The following is a 20,382-nucleotide window of genomic DNA, read 5'->3' on the forward strand; positions in this document are numbered from 1 at the left end:
GGTTGACGCCGAGAACGATGACCACCGGTTGACGCCGAGAACGATGACCACCGGTTGACGCCGAGAACGATGACCACCGGTTGACGCGGGAACGATGACCACCGGTTGACGCGGGAACGATGACCACCGGTTGACGCGGGAACGATGACCACCGGTTGACGCCGGGAACGATGACCACCGGTTGACGCCCGAGAACGATGACCACCGGTTGACGCCGAGAACGATGACCACCGGTTGACGCCGAGAACGATGACCACCGGTTGACGCCGAGAACGATGACCACCGGTTGACGCCGAGAACGATGACCACCGGTTGACGCCGAGAACGATGACCACCGGTTGACGCCCGAGAACGATGACCACCGGTTGACGCCGAGAACGATGACCACCGGTTGACGCCCGAGAACGATGACCACCGGTTGACGCCCGAGAACGATGACCACCGGTTGACGCCGAGAACGATGACCACCGGTTGACGCCCGAGAACGATGACCACCGGTTGACGCCCGAGAACGATGCCCACCGGTTGACGCCCGAGAACGATGACCACCGGTTGACGCCGAGAACGATGACCACCGGTTGACGCCCGAGAACGATGCCCACCGGTTGACGCCCGAGAACGATGACCACCGGTTGACGCCCGAGAACGATGACCACCGGTTGACGCCCGAGAACGATGACCACCGGTTGACGCCGAGAACGATGACCACCGGTTGACGCCCGAGAACGATGCCCACCGGTTGACGCCCGAGAACGATGCCCACCGGTTGACGCCGAGAACGATGACCACCGGTTGACGCCCGAGAACGATGACCACCGGTTGACGTGTTCATGTGGACCACATAGCTGGAGAACGTGTCTACTCTGTGCTTCAAGACCCTGGAAGGATCTAATGATTAACTCGGTGTCTTTGTCTCTCTTTCTGTCTCGCTCTTTCTTTCTCTCACTCTGTCCTCTCTGTCTATAGTGTCTGCTAGAGCTGCAGAATGAGGCTGTGTTCATGTGGACCACCGAGCTGGAGAACCTAGCTACTCTGTGCTTCAAGGCTCTGGAAGGATCGAACTATGGAGTGAGGGTAGCCGTATCCAAACTACTAGGAACCAGCATGGCCACGGCCCTGATGCCCAAACAAGCTGCAGGTTAGGAGCACGCTCCGACGGGGTTTCCTTTGGCAGGTTTGACATGTTAGTCATTTAGCGGACGCTCTTATTCAGAGCCACTAACAGTTAAATGTATTCATCTGCTGTGGGATTAATCGAGGGGTTTCTTCTGATGGGGCTCTCTGATGGGTCTGGTTGATAATATCGAGGGGTTTCTTCTGATGGGGCTCTCTGATGGGTCTGGTTGATAATATCGAGGGGTTTCTTCTGATGGGGCTCTCTGATGGGTCTGGTTGATAATATCGAGGGGTTTCTTCTGATGGGGCTCTCTGATGGGTCTGGTTGATAATATCGAGGGGTTTCTTCTGATGGGGCTCTCTGATGGGTCTGGTTGATAATATCAAGGGGTTTCTTCTGATGGGGCTCGTTGATGGGTCTGGTTGATAATATCGAGGGGCTCTCTGATGGATCTCGTTGATAATATCGAGGGGTTCTCTGATGGGTCTGGTTGATAATATCGAGGGGCTCTCTGATGGGTCTCGTTGATAATATCGAGGGGCTCTCTGATGGGTCTGGTTGATAATATCGAGGGGTTCTCTGATGGGTCTCGTTGATAATATCGAGGGGCTCTCTGATGGGTCTGGTTGATAATATCGAGGGGTTCTCTGATGGGTCTCGTTGATAATATCGAGGGGCTCTGATGGGTCTCGTTGATAATATCGAGGGGCTCTCTGATGGGTCTCGTTGATAATATCGAGGGGCTCTCTGATGGGTCTCGTTGATAATATCGAGGGGCTCTCTGATGGGTCTCGTTGATAATTTCGAGGGGCTCTCTGATGGGTCTGGTTGATAATATCGAGGGGCTCTCTGATGGGTCTGGTTGATAATATCGAGGGGCTCTGATGGGTCTCGTTGATAATATCGAGGGGCTCTCTGATGGGTCTGGTTGATAATATCGAGGGGCTCTCTGATGGGTCTCGTTGATAATATCGAGGGGCTCTGATGGGTCTCGTTGATAATATCGAGGGGCTCTGATGGGTCTCGTTGATAATATCGAGGGGCTCTCTGATGGGTCTCGTTGATAATATCGAGGGGCTCTGATGGGTCTCGTTGATAATATCGAGGGGCTCTCTGATGGGTCTCGTTGATAATATCGAGGGGCTCTCTGATGGGTCTCGTTGATAATATCGAGGGGCTCTGATGGGTCTCGTTGATAATATCGAGGGGCTCTGATGGGTCTCGTTGATAATATCGAGGGGCTCTGATGGGTCTGGTTGATAATATCGAGGGGCTCTCTGATGGGTCTGGTTGATAATATCGAGGGGCTCTCTGATGGGTCTCGTTGATAATATCGAGGGGCTCTCTGATGGGTCTCGTTGATAATATCGAGGGGCTCTGATGGGTCTCGTTGATAATATCGAGGGGGGCTCTGATGGGTCTCGTTGATAATATCGAGGGGCTCTCTGATGGGTCTGGTTGATAATATCGAGGGGCTCTCTGATGGGTCTCGTTGATAATATCGAGGGGCTCTGATGGGTCTGGTTGATAATATCGAGGGGCTCTGATGGGTCTGGTTGATAATATCGAGGGGCTCTGATGGGTCTGGTTGATAATATCGAGGGGCTCTCTGATGGGTCTGGTTGATAATATCGAGGGGCTCTGATGGGTCTCGTTGATAATATCGAGGGGTTCTGATGGGTCTCGTTGATAATATCGAGGGGCTCTCTGATGGGTCTCGTTGATAATATCGAGGGGCTCTCTGATGGGTCTCGTTGATAATATCGAGGGGCTCTCTGATGGGTCTCGTTGATAATATCGAGGGGCTCTGATGGGTCTCGTTGATAATATCGAGGGGCTCTCTGATGGGTCTGGTTGATAATATCGAGGGGCTCTCTGATGGGTCTGGTTGATAATATCGAGGGGCTCTCACTCCCCAGAGTGCCCATTCTCCAGAGTGCCCATTCTCCAGAGTGCCCATTCTCCAGAGTGCCCATTCTCCAGAGTGCCCATTCTCCAGAGTGCCCATTCTCCAGAGTGCCCATTCTCCAGAGTGCCCATTCTCCAGAGTGCCCATTCTCCAGAGTGCCCATTCTCCAGAGTGCCCATTCTCCAGAGTGCCCATTCTCCAGAGTGCCCATTCTCCAGAGTGCCCATTCTCCAGAGTGCCCATTCTCCAGAGTGCCCATTCTCCAGAGTGCCCATTCTCCAGAGTGCCCATTCTCCAGAGTGCCCATTCTCCAGAGTGCCCATAATCAAAACAATTAACCAATTATATTTCGTACAGATAAAGTATTCAAATCCCTCCCCCTTTTTCCACATTTTGTAACGTTACAGCCTTCTTCTAAAATACATATTATTCTATACACAACACCTCATAATGACAATGCAAAAACAGGGTTTTAGAAATGTTTGCAAATGTATTAAATACAGGAATGTAAATAAGGTATAAGTATTCAGTACCATTGCTATGAGACTCGAAATTGAGCTCAGGTCCATCCTGTTTCCATTGATCATCCTTGAGATGTTTCTACAACTTGATTGGAGTCCACCTGTGGTAACTGCTGTAACGTAACAAAAAGGGAATGGGTCTGAATACTTTCTGAATGCACTGGACATGTATCAATGAATAATAAGAAATAATACATTTTTCATTATAATAATAATAATAATTGTTTTTTTATAACGGGCCGCCAGTTGGGGGAACTCTGCTCTTACTTCTAGAAATGGATAGTTCTCTCTGAGTACACACTAACAGGGGTTTACCTCCTCTGCTGAGTACACACTAACAGGGGTTTTACCTCCTCTGCTGAGTACACACTAACAGGGTTTACCTCCTCTGCTGAGTACACACTAACAGGGGTTTTACCTCCTCTGCTGAGTACACACTAACAGGGTTTACCTCCTCTGCTGAGTACACACTAACAGGGGTTTTACCTCCTCTGCTGAGTACACACTAACAGGGTTTACCTCCTCTGCTGAGTACACACTAACAGGGGTTTTACCTCCTCTGCTGAGTACACACTAACAGGGGTTTCCTCCTCTGCTGAGTACACACTAACAGGGGTTTCCTCCTCTGCTGAGTACACACTAACAGGGGTTTACCTCCTCTGCTGAGTACACACTAACAGGGGTTTACCTCCTCTGCTGAGTACACACTAACAGGGTTTTCCTCCTCTGCTGAGTACACACTAACAGGGGTTTACCTCCTCTGCTGAGTACACACTAACAGGGGTTTACCTCCTCTGCTGAGTACACACTAACAGGGGTTTACCTCCTCTGCTGAGTACACACTAACAGGGGTTTACCTCCTCTGCTGAGTACACACTAACAGGGTTTACCTCCTCTGCTGAGTACACACTAACAGGGGTTTACCTCCTCTGCTGAGTACACACTAACAGGGTTTACCTCCTCTGCTGAGTACACACTAACAGGGGTTTACCTCCTCTGCTGAGTACACACTAACAGGGGTTTCCTCCTCTGCTGAGTACACACTAACAGGGGTTTACCTCCTCTGCTGAGTACACACTAACAGGGGTTTACCTCCTCTGCTGAGTACACACTAACAGGGGTTTACCTCCTCTGCTGAGTACACACTAACAGGGTTTACCTCCTCTGCTGAGTACACACTAACAGGGGTTTCCTCCTCTGCTGAGTACACACTAACAGGGTTTACCTCCTCTGCTGAGTACACACTAACAGGGGTTTACCTCCTCTGCTGAGTACACACTAACAGGGGTTTCCTCCAGCCTTTGGCTGTACTTTATTCAAGAAAGCAGTTTTTTGGGATATTTAGTTTCCATTCAACACTTAATAGCCATATTTTGTTACAGTTAGCATTCTTAGTAACACTTAACATTTACACTGTTCTTGAGCCTGTGATATAAAACTTATATATACTGTGATATATGATATAAACTGTGATATAAAGCTTCATAATACTTTAGTAATTGTATTTTAATTGCGTAGTAATGAGCTGATTAGTTTTTAACTATAGGCAATAGTGGGCGGTTCCTTATTCCACTTGTGTGATTACTCCGTTATTAGGCGATCATACAGCAATTTCCAGAGTCCTATGTAACAACAATGTTATTGTAATAATGAAAGTTACTCTACACAAGTATAAGAACTGGATGTCAAGAGTTACATGATTACCTTGTTTTACTCATTATTAATATATGTATTAGTCTTTATTAATATATGTATTAGTCTTTATTAATATATGTCTTAGTCATTATTAATATATGTATTAGTCATTATTAATATATGTATTAGTCATTATTAATATATGTATTAGTCTTTATTAATATATGTATTAGTCATTATTAATATATGTATTAGTCATTATTAATATATGTCTTAGTCATTATTAATATATGTCTTAGTCATTATTAATATATGTCTTAGTCATTATTAATATATGTCTTAGTCATTATTAATATATGTCTTAGTCATTATTAATATATGTCTTAGTCATTATTAATATATGTCTTTGTCATTATTAATATATGTCTTTGTCATTATTAATATATGTCTTAGTCATTATTAAAATATGTGGTAGTCATTTTGAAGCTGCAGAAGTGGTGCTCTTCTAATGCTGCAGTGATTCCCTGTCCCTCGTGTATTTCATTCTAGGCTATATGCTGCGGTGATTCCATGTCCCTCGTGTATTTCATTCTAGGCTATATGCTGCGGTGATTCCCTGTCCCTCGTGTATTTCATTCTAGGTTACATGCTGGGGTGATTCCATGTCCCTCGTGTATTTCATTCTAGGCTATATGCTGCGGTGATTCCCTGTCCCTCGTGTATTTCATTCTAGGCTATATGCTGCGGTGATTCCCTGTCCCTCGTGTATTTCATTCTAGGCTATATGCTGCGGTGATTCCCTGTCCCTCGTGTATTTCATTCTAGGCTATATGCTGCGGTGATTCCATGTCCCTCGTGTATTTCATTCTAGGCTATATGCTGCGGTGATTCCATGTCCCTCGTGTATTTCATTCTAGGCTATATGTTGCGGTGATTCCCTGTCCCTCGTGTATTTCATTCTAGGCTATATGCTGCGGTGATTCCCTGTCCCTCGTGTATTTCATTCTAGGCTATATGCTGCGGTGATTCCATGTCCCTCGTGTATTTCATTCTAGGCTATATGTTGCGGTGATTCCCTGTCCCTCGTGTATTTCATTCTAGGTTACATGCTGCGGTGATTCCATGTCCCTCGTGTATTTCATTCTAGGCTATATGCTGCGGTGATTCCCTGTCCCTCGTGTATTTCATTCTAGGCTATATGCTGCGGTGATTCCCTGTCCCTCGTGTATTTCATTCTAGGCTATATGCTGCGGTGATTCCCTGTCCCTCGTGTATTTCATTCTAGGCTATATGCTGCGGTGATTCCATGTCCCTCGTGTATTTCATTCTAGGCTATATGCTGCGGTGATTCCCTGTCCCTCGTGTATTTCATTCTAGGCTATATGCTGCGGTGATTCCCTGTCCCTCGTGTATTTCATTCTAGGTTACATGCTGCGGTGATTCCATGTCCCTCGTGTATTTCATTCTAGGCTATATGCTGCGGTGATTCCCTGTCCCTCGTGTATTTCATTCTAGGCTATATGCTGCGGTGATTCCCTGTCCCTCGTGTATTTCATTCTAGGCTATATGCTGCGGTGATTCCCTGTCCCTCGTGTATTTCATTCTAGGCTATATGCTGCAGTGATTCCATGTCCCTCGTGTATTTCATTCTAGGCTATATGTTGCGGTGATTCCCTGTCCCTCGTGTATTTCATTCTAGGCTATATGCTGCGGTGATTCCCTGTCCCTCGTGTATTTCATTCTAGGCTATATGCTGCGGTGATTCCCTGTCCCTCGTGTATTTCATTCTAGGCTATATGCTGCGGTGATTCCATGTCCCTCGTGTATTTCATTCTAGGCTATATGTTGCGGTGATTCCCTGTCCCTCGTGTATTTCATTCTAGGTTACATGCTGCGGTGATTCCATGTCCCTCGTGTATTTCATTCTAGGCTATATGCTGCGGTGATTCCCTGTCCCTCGTGTATTTCATTCTAGGCTATATGCTGCGGTGATTCCCTGTCCCTCGTGTATTTCATTCTAGGCTATATGCTGCGGTGATTCCCTGTCCCTCGTGTATTTCATTCTAGGCTATATGCTGCGGTGATTCCATGTCCCTCGTGTATTTCATTCTAGGCTATATGCTGCGGTGATTCCCTGTCCCTCGTGTATTTCATTCTAGGCTATATGCTGCGGTGATTCCCTCTCCCTCGTGTATTTCATTCTAGGCTATATGCTGCGGTGATTCCCTGTCCCTCGTGTATTTCATTCTAGGCTATATGCTGCGGTGATTCCCTGTCCCTCGTGTATTTCATTCTAGGCTATATGCTGCGGTGATTCCATGTCCCTCGTGTATTTCATTCTAGGCTATATGCTGCGGTGATTCCCTGTCCCTCGTGTATTTCATTCTAGGCTATGTGCTGCGGTGATTCCCTGTCCCTCGTGTATTTCATTCTAGGCTATATGCTGCGGTGATTCCCTGTCCCTCGTGTATTTCATTCTAGGCTATATGCTGCGGTGATTCCCTGTCCCTCGTGTATTTCATTCTAGGCTATATGTTGCGGTGATTCCCTGTCCCTCGTGTATTTCATTCTAGGCTATATGCTGCGGTGATTCCCTGTCCCTCGTGTATTTCATTCTAGGCTATATGCTGCGGTGATTCCCTGTCCCTCGTGTATTTCATTCGAGGCTATATGCTGCGGTGATTCCCTGTCCCTCGTGTATTTCATTCTAGGCTATATGCTGCGGGGATTCCCTGTCCCTCGTGTATTTCATTCTAGGCTATATGCTGCGGTGATTCCCTGTCCCTCGTGTATTTCATTCTAGGCTATATGCTGCGGTGATTCCCTGTCCCTCGTGTATTTCATTCTAGGCTATATGCTGCGGTGATTCCATGTCCCTCGTGTATTTCATTCTAGGCTATATGCTGCGGTGATTCCCTGTCCCTCGTGTATTTCATTCTAGGCTATATGCTGCGGTGATTCCCTGTCCCTCGTGTATTTCATTCTAGGCTATATGCATTCGGTGATTCCCTGTCCCTCGTGTATTTCATTCTAGGCTATATGCTGCAGTGATTCCCTGTCCCTCGTGTATTTCATTCTAGGCTATATGCTGCTGTGATTCCCTGTCCCTCGTGTATTTCATTCTAGGCTATATGCTGCAGTGATTCCCTGTCCCTTGTGTATTTCATTCTAGGCTATAGACTATATTATCATTCATATCTCAGAGCCCTCCAAACCATGTGCTGACGATCATATGTATTTAGACTCATTCAACTAACTGTTGTAGTTTTTAGTTCTTCATGAAATATTTGTGAGCTATCATTTAAATATTTTGTTTTGAAATAACTTGCATATATTCTAATATCTTCAAATATTATTTGGTTTCCTGAGATTTGTATTTGAATATCAAAGAAAAAAAGTTGCCTTTTAGTTGTAACTCTTTAAAAAATAAATATATATTAAACTAACACCATTATTTGAAAAGTTTACATTTTTCAAATAAACTACAAAATCCAACTGTTATCTAACCCAGGTTTCATCTGCACTCCTTGACCAGGTGAAAACAGTATGGTGACCTCATCATTATTATTATTGTACTGGCTTTTACAAGGTCTGTTCTTTCAGATCAGAGCAATGGAGGAGACAAGAAACAATTTCAAGACAATTTGCAGAAAAGTCTCAGTGTGTCATTGGTTGACACCCCCTCCCTGACCTCTGTCCCTATGCTATGTCACCGTCTCCTCTAGTGATGCGTCAGAACGTGAAACGCGCCACGCTAGACGAGGTGTTGGAGCTGATGGCTACAGGCTTCCTGAGAGGGGGGTCTGGCTTCCTGAAGAGCGGGGGGGAGATGCTGAAGGGAGGGGGCTCCGTCAGCAGAGAGGTGCGGGTGGGAGTCACACAGGTACGTAGAGGTTCCTCCCGTTCGGTTTGTTGAATAATAATGTGTTTGAGATGGACGACGTCGCTGTCCGACTGTTGAATCACTGATCTACAAATCACCTTCATCCCTAGTAACTAATCATTATGTGATGAAGAGGAGTGATTCTGCACAGTCAGACAGCTCAAACGGATCTCCTCAAACACGCTGATTGGTGCGTGGTACCAGTGATAATGGTGTGTGGTACCAGTGATAATGGTGTGTGGTACCAGTGACGATGGTGTGTGGTACCAGTGACGATGGTGTGTGGTACCAGTGACGATGGTGTGTGGTACCAGTGACGATGGTGTGTGGTACCAGTGACGATGGTGTGTGGTACCAGTGACGATGGTGTGTGGTACCAGTGACGATGGTGTGTGGTACCAGTGACGATGGTGTGTGGTACCAGTGACGATGGTGTGTGGTACCAGTGACGATGGTGTGTGGTACCAGTGACGATGGTGTGTGGTACCAGTGACGATGGTGTGTGGTACCAGTGACGATGGTGTGTGGTACCAGTGACGATGGTGTGTGGTACCAGTGACGATGGTGTGTGGCACCAGTGACGATGGTGTGTGGCACCAGTGACGATGGTGTGTGGCACCGGTGACGATGGTGTGTGGTACCGGTGACGATGGTGCGTGGTACCGGTGACGATGGTGCGTGGTACCAGTGACGATGGTGCGTGGTACCGGTGACGATGGTGCGTGGTACCAGTGACAATGGTGTGTGGTACCAGTGATAATGGTGTGTGGTACCAGTGACAATGGTGTGTGGTACCAGTGACGATGGTGCGTGGTACCAGTGACAATGGTGTGTGGTACCAGTGACAATGGTGCGTGGTACCAGTGACAATGGTGCGTGGTACCAGTGACAATGGTGTGTGGTACCAGTGATAATGGTGTGTGGTACCAGTGATAATGGTGTGTGGTACCAGTGACGATGGTGCATGGTAATAAAAATATGATTATAATAGTGTTTATAACATTCATAATAAACCATAAAAATTTGATAATGGTGATGGTCATAATATGGTAATAATGTTAACCATTCATAATAAACAATTTAATATTAAAATCATTCATAACAAACCATTCATCATAAGCCATGTGTAATGATATAACATTCATAATAAGGTGATGATGGTGTTATAACCATTCATAGTAAGGTGGTGTTATAACCATTCATAGTAAGGTGATGTTATAACCATTCATAGTAAGGTGATGATGGTGTTATAACCTTTCATCGTAAGGTGGTGTTATAACCGTTCATAGTAAGGTGGTGTTATAACCGTTCATAGTAAGATGATAATGGTGTTATAACCATTCATAGTAAGGTGGTGTTATAACCATTCATAGTAAGGTGATAATGGTGTTATAACCTTCGTAGTAAGGTGATGGTGTTATAACCGTTCGTAGTAAGGTGATGATGGTGTTATAACATAAGGTGATGGTTTTATAACCGTTCGTAGTAAGGTGATGATGGTGTTATAACATAAGGTGATGGTGTTATAACCATTCATAATAAGGCGTTAATGTAATCATGTAATGTTCCTTCTCTCCTCCCAAAGGCATATGTTGTATTCGTGACCACGCTGGGCGGCCAGTGGCTGGAGAGGAACTTTGCCACGTTCCTGTCTCATGTTCTGGACCTGGTCAGCCACCCGCGGGCCACCCAGACACACGTGGAGGCGGTGAGTAGCATTATGCTGTCCATGCTAGGGAAGTTAGCATTGTGTTAGCAATAGTTATGCTGTCCATGCTAGGGAAGTTAGCATTGTGTTAGCAATAGTTATGCTGTCCATGCTAGGGAAGTTAGCATTGTGTTAGCAATAGTTATGCTACCCATGCTATGGGAGTTTTCAACAGAAGCGAGGTACATGCCAATGTTTCCCCATTGGAAGCAGTTAAGATATGCATTAAATCAAGCAAAAACTGTATTGGTATTATAACTGTATTATAGCTCCCGTCCAAATGTCGGGAATGATACATACATACATACATACATACATACATACATACATACATACATACAGTACCAGTCAAAAGTTTGGACACTCCTACTCATTCAAAGGTTTTTCTTTATTTTTTACTATTTTCTACATTGTAGAATAATATTGAAGACATCAAAACTATGAAATAACACGTATGGAATCATGTAGTAACCAAAAAAGTGTTAAAAGCATACAAAATATATATTATATTTTAGATTCTTCAAAGTAGCCAGCCTTTGCCTTGATGACAGCTTTTCAATCTTTGCATTCTCTCAACCAGCTTCACCTGGAATGCTTTTCCCAACAGTCATGAAGGAGTTCCCACATATGCTGAGCACTCGTTGGCTGCTTTTCCTTCACTCTGCACCTCAACTCATCCCAAACCATCTCAATTGTGTTGAGGTCAGGTGATTGTGGAGGCCAGGTCATCTGATGCAGCACTCCATCACTCTCCTTCTTGGTCAAATATCCCTTAAACAGCCTGGAGGTGTGTTGGGTCATTGTCCTGTTGAAAACCAAATGATAGACCCACTAAGTCCAAACCAGATGGGATGGCGTATCACTGCAGAATGCTGTGGTAGCCATGCTAGTTAAGTGTGCCTTGAATTCTAAATACTTCACAGACAGTGTAACCAGAAAAGCACCATCACACCTCCTCCTCCATGCTTCACGGTGGGAACCACACCATCACATATCCTCCTCTATGCTTCACGGTGGGAACCACACATCTGTTGGCCTACTTTTTATCTCACAAAGACACGGCGGTTGGAAACAAAAATCTCAAATTTGGACTTTGGACAGATTTCCACCAGTCTAATGTCCATTGCTCGTGTTTCTTGGCCCAAGCAAGTCTCTTCTTATTATTGGTGTCCTTTAGTAGTGGTTTCTTTACAGCAATTCGACCATGAAGGACTGATTCACAGAGTCTCCTCTGAACACTTGATGTTGAGATGTGTCTGTTTCTTGAACTGTGTGAAACATTTATTTGGGCTGCAATTTCTGAGGCTGGTATCTCTAATGAACTTATCCTCTGCAACAGAGGTAACTCTGGGTCTTCCTTTCCTGTGGTGGTCCTCACGAGAGCCATATTCATCATAGCGCTTGATGGTTTGATGGACTCGTTTCTCCTTGCTTATTTAAACTGTTCTTGCCATATATGGACTTGGTCTTTTACCAAATACGGCTATCTTCTGTATACCAACCCTACCTTGTCACAACACAACTGATTGGCTCAAATGCATTAAGAAGGGAAAAAAATCCACGAATTAACTTTTAACAGGGCACACCTGTTAATTGAAATGCATTCCAGGTGACTACCTCATGAAGCTGGTTGAGAGAATTCCAAAATAGTTAGATGTAACACTTTTTTGGTTACTACATGATTCCATATGTGTTATTTCATAGTTTTAATGTCTGCACTATTATTCTACAATGTAAAAAATAGTAAAAATAAAGGATTGATTTATATATTGATTGGTTCCAGGTGTTCTCTCCAGGTGTGTGTGTGTGTGTGTGTGTTAAAAGGTATTCAAATCAAAGTTTATTTGTCACGTGCGCCGAATTCAACAGGTATTATTCACCTTACAGTGAAATGCTTACTTACAGCCCCTAACCAACAGTGCAATTTTCATTAAAAGATAGGTATTAGGTGAACAATAGATGAGGAAATAAAAAACAGTAAATAACAGTGAATAATAACAGTAGAGAGGCTATATACAGTAGAGGGGCTATATACAGTAGAGGGGCTATATACAGTAGAGGGGCTGTATACAGTAGAGGGGCTGTATACAGTAGAGGGGCTGTATACAGTAGAGGGGCTGTATACAGTAGAGGGGCTATATACAGTAGAGGGGCTGTATACAGTAGAGGGGCTGTATACAGTAGAGGGGCTGTATACATAGTAGAGGGGCTGTATACATAGTAGAGGGGCTGTATACATAGTAGAGGGGCTGTATACAGTAGAGGGGCTGTATACAGTAGAGGGGCTATATACAGTAGAGGGGCTGTATACATAGTAGAGGGGCTGTATACATAGTAGAGGGGCTGTATACATAGTAGAGGGGCTGTATACAGTAGAGGGGCTATATACAGTAGAGGGGCTATATACAGTAGAGGGGCTATATACAGTAGAGGGGCTGTATACAGTAGAGGGGCTGTATACAGTAGAGGGGCTGTATACATAGTAGAGGGGCTGTATACAGGCATCGGTTAGTCGGACTGATTGAGGTAGTATGTACATGTAGATATGGTTAAAGTGACTATGCATATATGATGAACAGAGAGTAGCAGTAGCGTAAAAGAGGGGTTGGCGGGTGGTGGGGACACAATGCAGATAGCCTGGGTAGCCAATGTGCGGGCTAATTGAGGTAGTATGTAGATAACTGTATAGTTAAAGTGACCATGCATATATGATAAACAGCAGTGTAAAAGAGGGGTTGGGGGGGGGGGGGGACACAATGCATATACTCCAGGTAGCCATTTCATTACCTGTTCAGAATTATTATGGCTTAGGGGTAAAAACTGTTGAGAAGCCTTTTGGTCCTAGACTTGGCACTCCGGTACCTCTTGCCATGCGGTAGTAGAGAGAACAGTTTATTACTGGGGTGGCTTGGGTCTTTGACAATTTTTAGGGCCTTCCTCTGACCCCGCCTGGTTTAGAGGTCCTGGATGGCAGGAAGCTTGGCCCCAGTGATGTACTGGGCCGTGTGCACTACCCTGTGTAGTGACTTGAGGTCGGAGGCCGAGCAGGTGCCGTACCAGGCAGTGATGCAACCAGTCAGGATGCTCTTGATGGTGCAGCTGTAGAACCTTTTGTGGATCTGAGGACCCATGACAAATCTTTTCAGTCTCCTGAGGGGGAATAGGTTTTGTTGTGCCCTCTTCACGACTGTCTTGGTGTGCTTGGACCATGATAGTTTGTTGGTGATGTTGACACCAAGGAACTTGAAGCTCTCAACCTGCTCCACTACAGCCCCGTCGATGAGAATGGGGGCGTGCTCGACCTCCTTTTCCTGTAGTCCACAATCATCTCCTTAGTCTTGATTACGTTGAGGGAGAGGTTGTTATTCTGGCACCACCCGGCCAGGCCTCTGACCCCCTCCCTATAGGCTGTCTCGTCGTTGTCGATGATCAGGCCTGCCAGTGTTGTGTCGTCTGCAAATGTAATGATGGTGTTGGAGTCGTACCTGGCCACGCAGTCATGGGTGAACAGGGAGTACAGGAGGGGACTGAGCACGCACCCCTGAGGGGCCCCTGTGTTGAGGATCAGTGTGGCTGATGTGTTGCTACCTACCCTTACCACCAGGGGGCGGCCCGTCAGGAAGTCCATTATCCAGTTGCAGAGGGACGTGTTTTGTCCCGGGATCCTTAGCTTAGTGATGAGCTAAGCTAAGGATGTACTCTGTGTGTGTGTGTGTGTGTGTGTGTGTGTGTGTGTGTGTGTGTGTGTGTGTGTGTGTGTGTGTGTTAACACTAAGGATGTGCTCTGTGTGTCAACAGGTGTACTCCCGTCGTTGTGTGTCGTTCATGCTACGCTCCACTCTGGGCGGGCTGCTAGGGGAGAAGGCCCAGATCGCCGCAGGGAAAGACATCTGCCAGGCTATCAGTAAACAGATGAGGGCTGTGGGTAAGGAGATAGATGGGGGGGAAGTTTCACGGTTCAGAGCTTTACAGAGTAAGTACACATCCATTTTATTATTATTATTATTATTGCATTTTAGTTCTCATCATTTAAGATATACTTCATTTAATTTGATCCTAATTTCTTATGATTTACTTTTGAATCTTTTTCTTTCTTGTTTTCTCATGATTTGTACTTTTTAAAAAAGGGTAAAATCCCAACTTCAACTTAGGTCCAGTCTCCCATTGACTAAGTGGAGGTTGGGGCTCTCCAACACACAGGCCTTAATTTATCATCTCTCATTTTGGATTCGGTGGGCTTTTGTTGTGTGGGCTGCTCGCTCTGCTCATCCTCTGACTCCACTGATCTCTCTCTCTCTCTTTCTCTCGCTCTCACCTGTACTCTCGCTCTCTCACCTGTGATCTCGCTCTCTCACCTGTGATCTCTCGCTCTCTCACCTGTGATCTCTCTCTCTTTCACCTGTGATCTCTCTCTCTCTCACCTGTGATCTCTCTCTCTCTCACCTGTGATCTCTCTCTCTCTCACCTGTGACCTCTCTCTCTCTCACCTGTGATCTCTCACTCTCTCACCTGTGATCTCTCTCTCTCTCACCTGTGATCTCTCTCGCTCTCTCACCTGTGATCTCTCTCGCTCTCTCACCTGTGATCTCTCTCGCTCTCTCACCTGTGATCTCTCTCGCTCTCTCACCTGTGATCTCTCTCGCTCTCTCACCTGTGATCTCTCTCGCTCTCTCACCTGTGATCTCTCTCGCTCTCTCACCTGTGATCTCTCTCGCTCTCTCACCTGTGATCTCTCTCGCTCTCTCACCTGTGATCTCTCTCGCTCTCTCACCTGTGATCTCTCTCGCTCTCTCACCTGTGATCTCTCTCGCTCTCTCACCTGTGATCTCTCTCGCTCTCTCACCTGTGATCTCTCTCTCTCTCTCTCGCTCTCTCACCTGTGCTCTCTCTCTCTCTCTCGCTCTCTCACCTGTGCTCTCTCTCTCTCTCTCGCTCTCTCACCTGTGCTCTCTCTCTCTCTCTCGCTCTCTCACCTGTGCTCTCTCTCTCTCTCTCTCTCTCACCTGTGCTCTCTCTCTCTCTCTCTCTCTCTCTCACCTGTGCTCTCTCTCTCTCTCTCTCTCTCTCTCTCTCTCTCTCTCTCTCTCTCACCTGTGCTCTCTCACCTGTTCTTCTTTTTCTCATCTCAGCTCTTACCTCTGCTCGGAGGCACAGTTCTGCTGGTATTGACCTTTTCTTACATCATACTAGCCTCCTCCCCAGCCATTCTAGGGCCTTATGCATCTCAAATGGTACCTTACTGTCTATGTGGAGCCCTATAGAGCCCTGCGGAGCCCTATAGAGCCCTGCGGAGCCCTTTAGAGCCCCGTAGAGCCCCGTAGAGCCCCGTAGAGCCCCGTAGAGCCCTGTGGAGCCCTGCGGAGCCCTATAGAGCCCAGTAGAGCCTTATAGAGCCCTATAGAGCCCAGTGGAGCCCTGCAGAGCCCTATAGAGCCCAGTGGAGCCCTGCAGAGCCCTATAGAGCCCTGTAGAGCCCAGTGTAGCCCTATGGAGCCCTATGGAGCCCTGTAGAGCCCTATGGAGCCCTGTAGAGCCCTATGGAGCCCTGTAGAGCCCTATGGAGCCCTATGGAGCCCTGTAGAGCCCTATGGAGCCCTGTAGAGCCCTATGGAGCCCTGTAGAGCCCTATGGAGCCCTGTAGAGCCCTATGGAGCCCTGTAGAGCTCTATGGAGCCTTATGGAGCCCTAGAGAGCCCAGTGGAGCCCTAGAGAGCCCAGTGGAGCCCTATAGAGCCACGTGGAGCCCTATAGAGCCCTGTGGTTGGTACACTACAATAGGGAATAGGTTGGCATTTGGGATGCATGGTAGGTTTTTTCCAGAATGAGACTAACATCTTACTGCTACTACTATAGAGATTATATCTATTAAAGACTAACATCTTACTGCTACTACTATAGAGATGATATGCATTAAAGACAGACTCTGTATGTCTCATTCATGGTATTAAGTGATTATGAAATATCAAACTGTCGAGGCGACAAAACAAACCCAGGCCAGACGTCATGTCAACGACTCCAGTCCTCGAGGGGCCTGATTGGTGTCACAGTTTTGCCCCCAGCTCCAACTAACACACCTGACTCCAATAATCACCTAATCCTGATCTTCAGTTTAGAATGCAATGTGATTATAATCAGCTGTGTTTGCTAGGGATGGAGAAAAAGTGTGACACCGATCATGACAACTGGAGTTGCCCACCCCTTGATCTATACAGTTCAATATATATTAAACTAGGGGGAAACGGGACATTGTATTTGAGGCTGAGTCTGGCTTTAATATATGTACAGTAGATAGGGCAACTTTCTCAGAATTCCCTGGGTTTCCAGATATCCTGGTTGGAGGATTCCGTATTTCCTTCTTATTCCCGCCGTAATTCAAGGAATATTCCAGCCAGGATTTCTTGGAAAACCAGGGATTTTGTTAGAAGTTGCTGAAATTGTGCAACTCTCAGTTACCATTGCACACTCCCCATAGTGTATTTAACTATACCCTACTAACCTGCAAAAAATATATCACATGATCTTGTTATAGAGATGAAAAGCAATTAACCAATTAACTCACACACTCAGCAAAAGCAATTAACCAATTAACTCACACGCTCAGCAAAAGCAATTAACCAATTAACTCACACACTCAGCAAAAGCAAGCCTTTTATCTCCCTGGAGAGCTTTTTAACAAAAATATTTTAAAAAATCACACATTTTGTCAAACATGAACGAATTGGTCTTTGTGTGTGTGTGTGACATCATTTGGTGTTTTTGAATTACTCCATCCCATCATCACAATCACTTTTTCTTTTTACAAAATAACTTCTCCCAGATTCTTACTCTGTGATTCCCTCTGAAACCTCCTGTATCAACTGTCTGTATCGACTGTCTGTATCGACTGTCTGTATCGACTGTCTGTATCGACTGTCTGTATCGACTGTCTGTATCGACTGTCTGTATCGACTGTCTGTATCGACTGTCTGTATCGACTGTCTGTATCGACTGTCTGTATCGACTGTCTGTATCGACTGTCTGTATCGACTGTCTGTATCGACTGTCTGTATCGACTGTCCGTATCGACTGTCCGTATCGACTGTCCGTATCCCTTATGGAGAACTGTGTGGGTTCAAGCCATAGTTCTAATCCTCTACCAAACTAAATACAGTACCAGTGAAAAGTTTGGACACACCTACTCATTCCAGGGTTTTTCTTTTAGTTTTTACTATTTTTTACATTGTAAACTATGAAATAACACATATGGAATCATGTAGTAACCAAAAAAGTGTTAAACAAATCAAAATATATTTAATATTTGATATTATTCAAAGTAACCACCCTTTGCCTTGATTACAGATCGCACACTCTTGCCACTTTCTCAACTAGCTTCATGAGGCAGTCACCTGGAATGCATTTTAATTAACAGGTGTGCCTTGTTAAAAGTACATTTTTGGGAATTTCTTTGCTTAATGTGTTTGAGTCAATCTGTTTTGTTGTGACAATATAGGGGTGGTATACAGAGATAGCCCTATTTGGTAAAATACCAAGTCCATATTACGGCAAGAACAGCTCAAACAAGCAAAGAGAAACGACAGTCCATCATTACTTTAAGACATGAAGGTCAGTCAATGCGGGATATTTCAATAACTTTTTAAGCTTCTTCAAATGCGGTCGCTAAAACCATCAAGCGCTATGATGAAACTGGCTCTCATGAGGACCGCCACAGGAAAGGATGACCCAGAGTTACCTCTGCTGCAGAGAATAAGTTCATTAGAGATACCAGCCTCAGAAATTGCAGCCCTCATAAATGCTTCAGAGTTCAAGTAACAGACACATCTCAACATCAACTGTTCAGAGGAGACTGCATGAATCAGGCCTTCATGGTCGAATTGCTGCAAAGAAACCACTACTAAAGGACACCAATAAGAAGAGACTTGCTTGGGCCAAGAAACACGAGCAATGGACATTAGACCGGTGGAAATCTGTCCTTTTGGTCTGATTCCAAATGTGAGATTTTTGGTTCCAACCGCCGTGTGTTTGTGAGACAGAGTAGATGAACAGATCTCTGCGTGTGTGGTTCCCACCGTGAAGCATGGAGGAGGAGGTGTGATGGTGTGGTTCCCACCGTGAAGCATGGAGGAGGAGGTGTGATGGTGTGGTTCCCACCGTGAAGCATGGAGGAGGTGGTGTGATGGTGTGGTTCCAACCGTGAAGCATGGAGGAGGAGGTGTGATGGTGTGGTTCCCACCGTGAAGCATGGAGGAGGAGGTGTGATGGTGTGGTTCCCACCGTGAAGCATGGAGGAGGAGGTGTGATGGTGTGGTTCCCACCGTGAAGCATGGAGGAGGAGGTGTGATGGTGTGGTTCCCACCGTGAAGCATGGAGGAGGAGGTGTGATGGTGTGGTTCCCACCATGAAGCATGGAGGAGGTGTGATGGTGTGGTTCCCATCGTGAAGCATGGAGGAGGAGGTGTGATGGTGTGGTTCCCATCGTGAAGCATGGAGGAGGAGGTGTGATGGTGTGGTTCCCACCGTGAAGCATGGAGGAGGAGGTGTGATGGTGTGGTTCCCACCGTGAAGCATGGAGGAGGAGGTGTGATGGTGCTTTGTTGATGACACTGTCTGTGATTTATTTAGAATTCAAGGCACACTTAACCAGCATGGCTACCACAGCATTCTGCAGCGATACGCCATCCCATCTGGTTTGGGCTTAGTGGGACTATCATTTGTTTTTCAACAGGACAATGAACCAACACACCTCCAGGCTGTGTAAGGGCTATTTGACCAAGAAGGAGAGTGATGGAGTGCTGCATCAGATGACCTGGCCTCTACAATCACCTGACCTCAACCCAATTGAGATGGTTTGGGATGAGTTGGAGGAGAGTGAAGGAAAAGCAGCCAACAAGTGCTCAGCATATGTGAGAACTCTTTCAAGACTGTTGTAAAAGCATTCCAGGTGAAGCTGGTTGAGAGTATGCCAAGAGAACAAAGCTGTCACCAAGGCAAAGGGTGGCTACTAAAATATGAAATATATTTTGATTTGACTAACACTTGTTTTGGTTACTACATGATTCCATGTGTTATTTCATAGTTGTGATGTCTTCAATATTATTATACATCGTAGAAAATAGTAAAAAATTAAGAAAAACCCTTGAATGAGTAGGAGTGTCTAAACTTTTGACTTGTACTGTAGAACATAGAAAAGATCATTTCTTCCCACTGAGCTCTGAGGGTTTTAATTCATCATAGGAACCATCTCAAATGAGACTAAAAGTTAGAGGGGAAAACATATCTATTAAAGCCAATACATTACATAAATCCAGATGTCTTGCCCGATCTTTGGCCAGCAGAGAGACAATGGCAGATGTCCTATTTGATGCAAACTCCCAGTCATATTTGATCAATGTGGGTTCACTAAAGGTCATTGGTGATGATGCACCCTCAGACCTTTGTGCTGTCTGTCTTAATGCTGATATTCAGTACTGTTAATGCATGATAAAAATATAAATATATTACAATATATATTGCCTGTTAGCTAGAGGTTGCCGGTTAGCTAGAGGTTGCCGGTTAGCTAGAGGTTACGTGTTAGCTAGAGGTTACGTGTTAGCTAGAGGTTACGTGTTAGCT

At 45.6% G+C, this 20,382-nt stretch overlaps 1 protein-coding gene across 6 annotated transcripts in view; it reads left to right on the forward strand.

Annotated features, from left to right (window-relative positions):
* heatr5b (HEAT repeat containing 5B) overlaps positions 1-20,382 on the forward strand; it is a 364,356-nt gene that overhangs the window by 7,054 nt on the left and 336,920 nt on the right. For 3 of the 6 annotated variants that reach the window (XR_008761352.1, XM_055937963.1, XM_055938092.1), the window contains exons 6-9: positions 967-1,138; positions 8,908-9,065; positions 10,651-10,773; positions 14,572-14,746. Coding sequence is in view for 5 of the 6 variants with exons in the window: in XM_055937963.1 (XP_055793938.1) it covers positions 967-1,138; positions 8,908-9,065; positions 10,651-10,773; positions 14,572-14,746 (628 nt within the window). In the remaining variant the exon portion in view is untranslated. Of the gene's footprint in view, positions 1-966; positions 1,139-8,907; positions 9,066-10,650; positions 10,774-14,571; positions 14,747-15,902; positions 15,936-20,382 lie in introns of all 6 variants that reach the window. The other 3 variants (XM_055938253.1, XM_055938334.1, XM_055938180.1) reach the window with 2 other exon arrangements.

This window comes from Salvelinus fontinalis, chromosome 1 (genome assembly GCF_029448725.1).
Source record: "Salvelinus fontinalis isolate EN_2023a chromosome 1, ASM2944872v1, whole genome shotgun sequence".
In the NCBI taxonomy this organism is placed as follows: Eukaryota; Metazoa; Chordata; class Actinopteri; order Salmoniformes; family Salmonidae; genus Salvelinus; species Salvelinus fontinalis.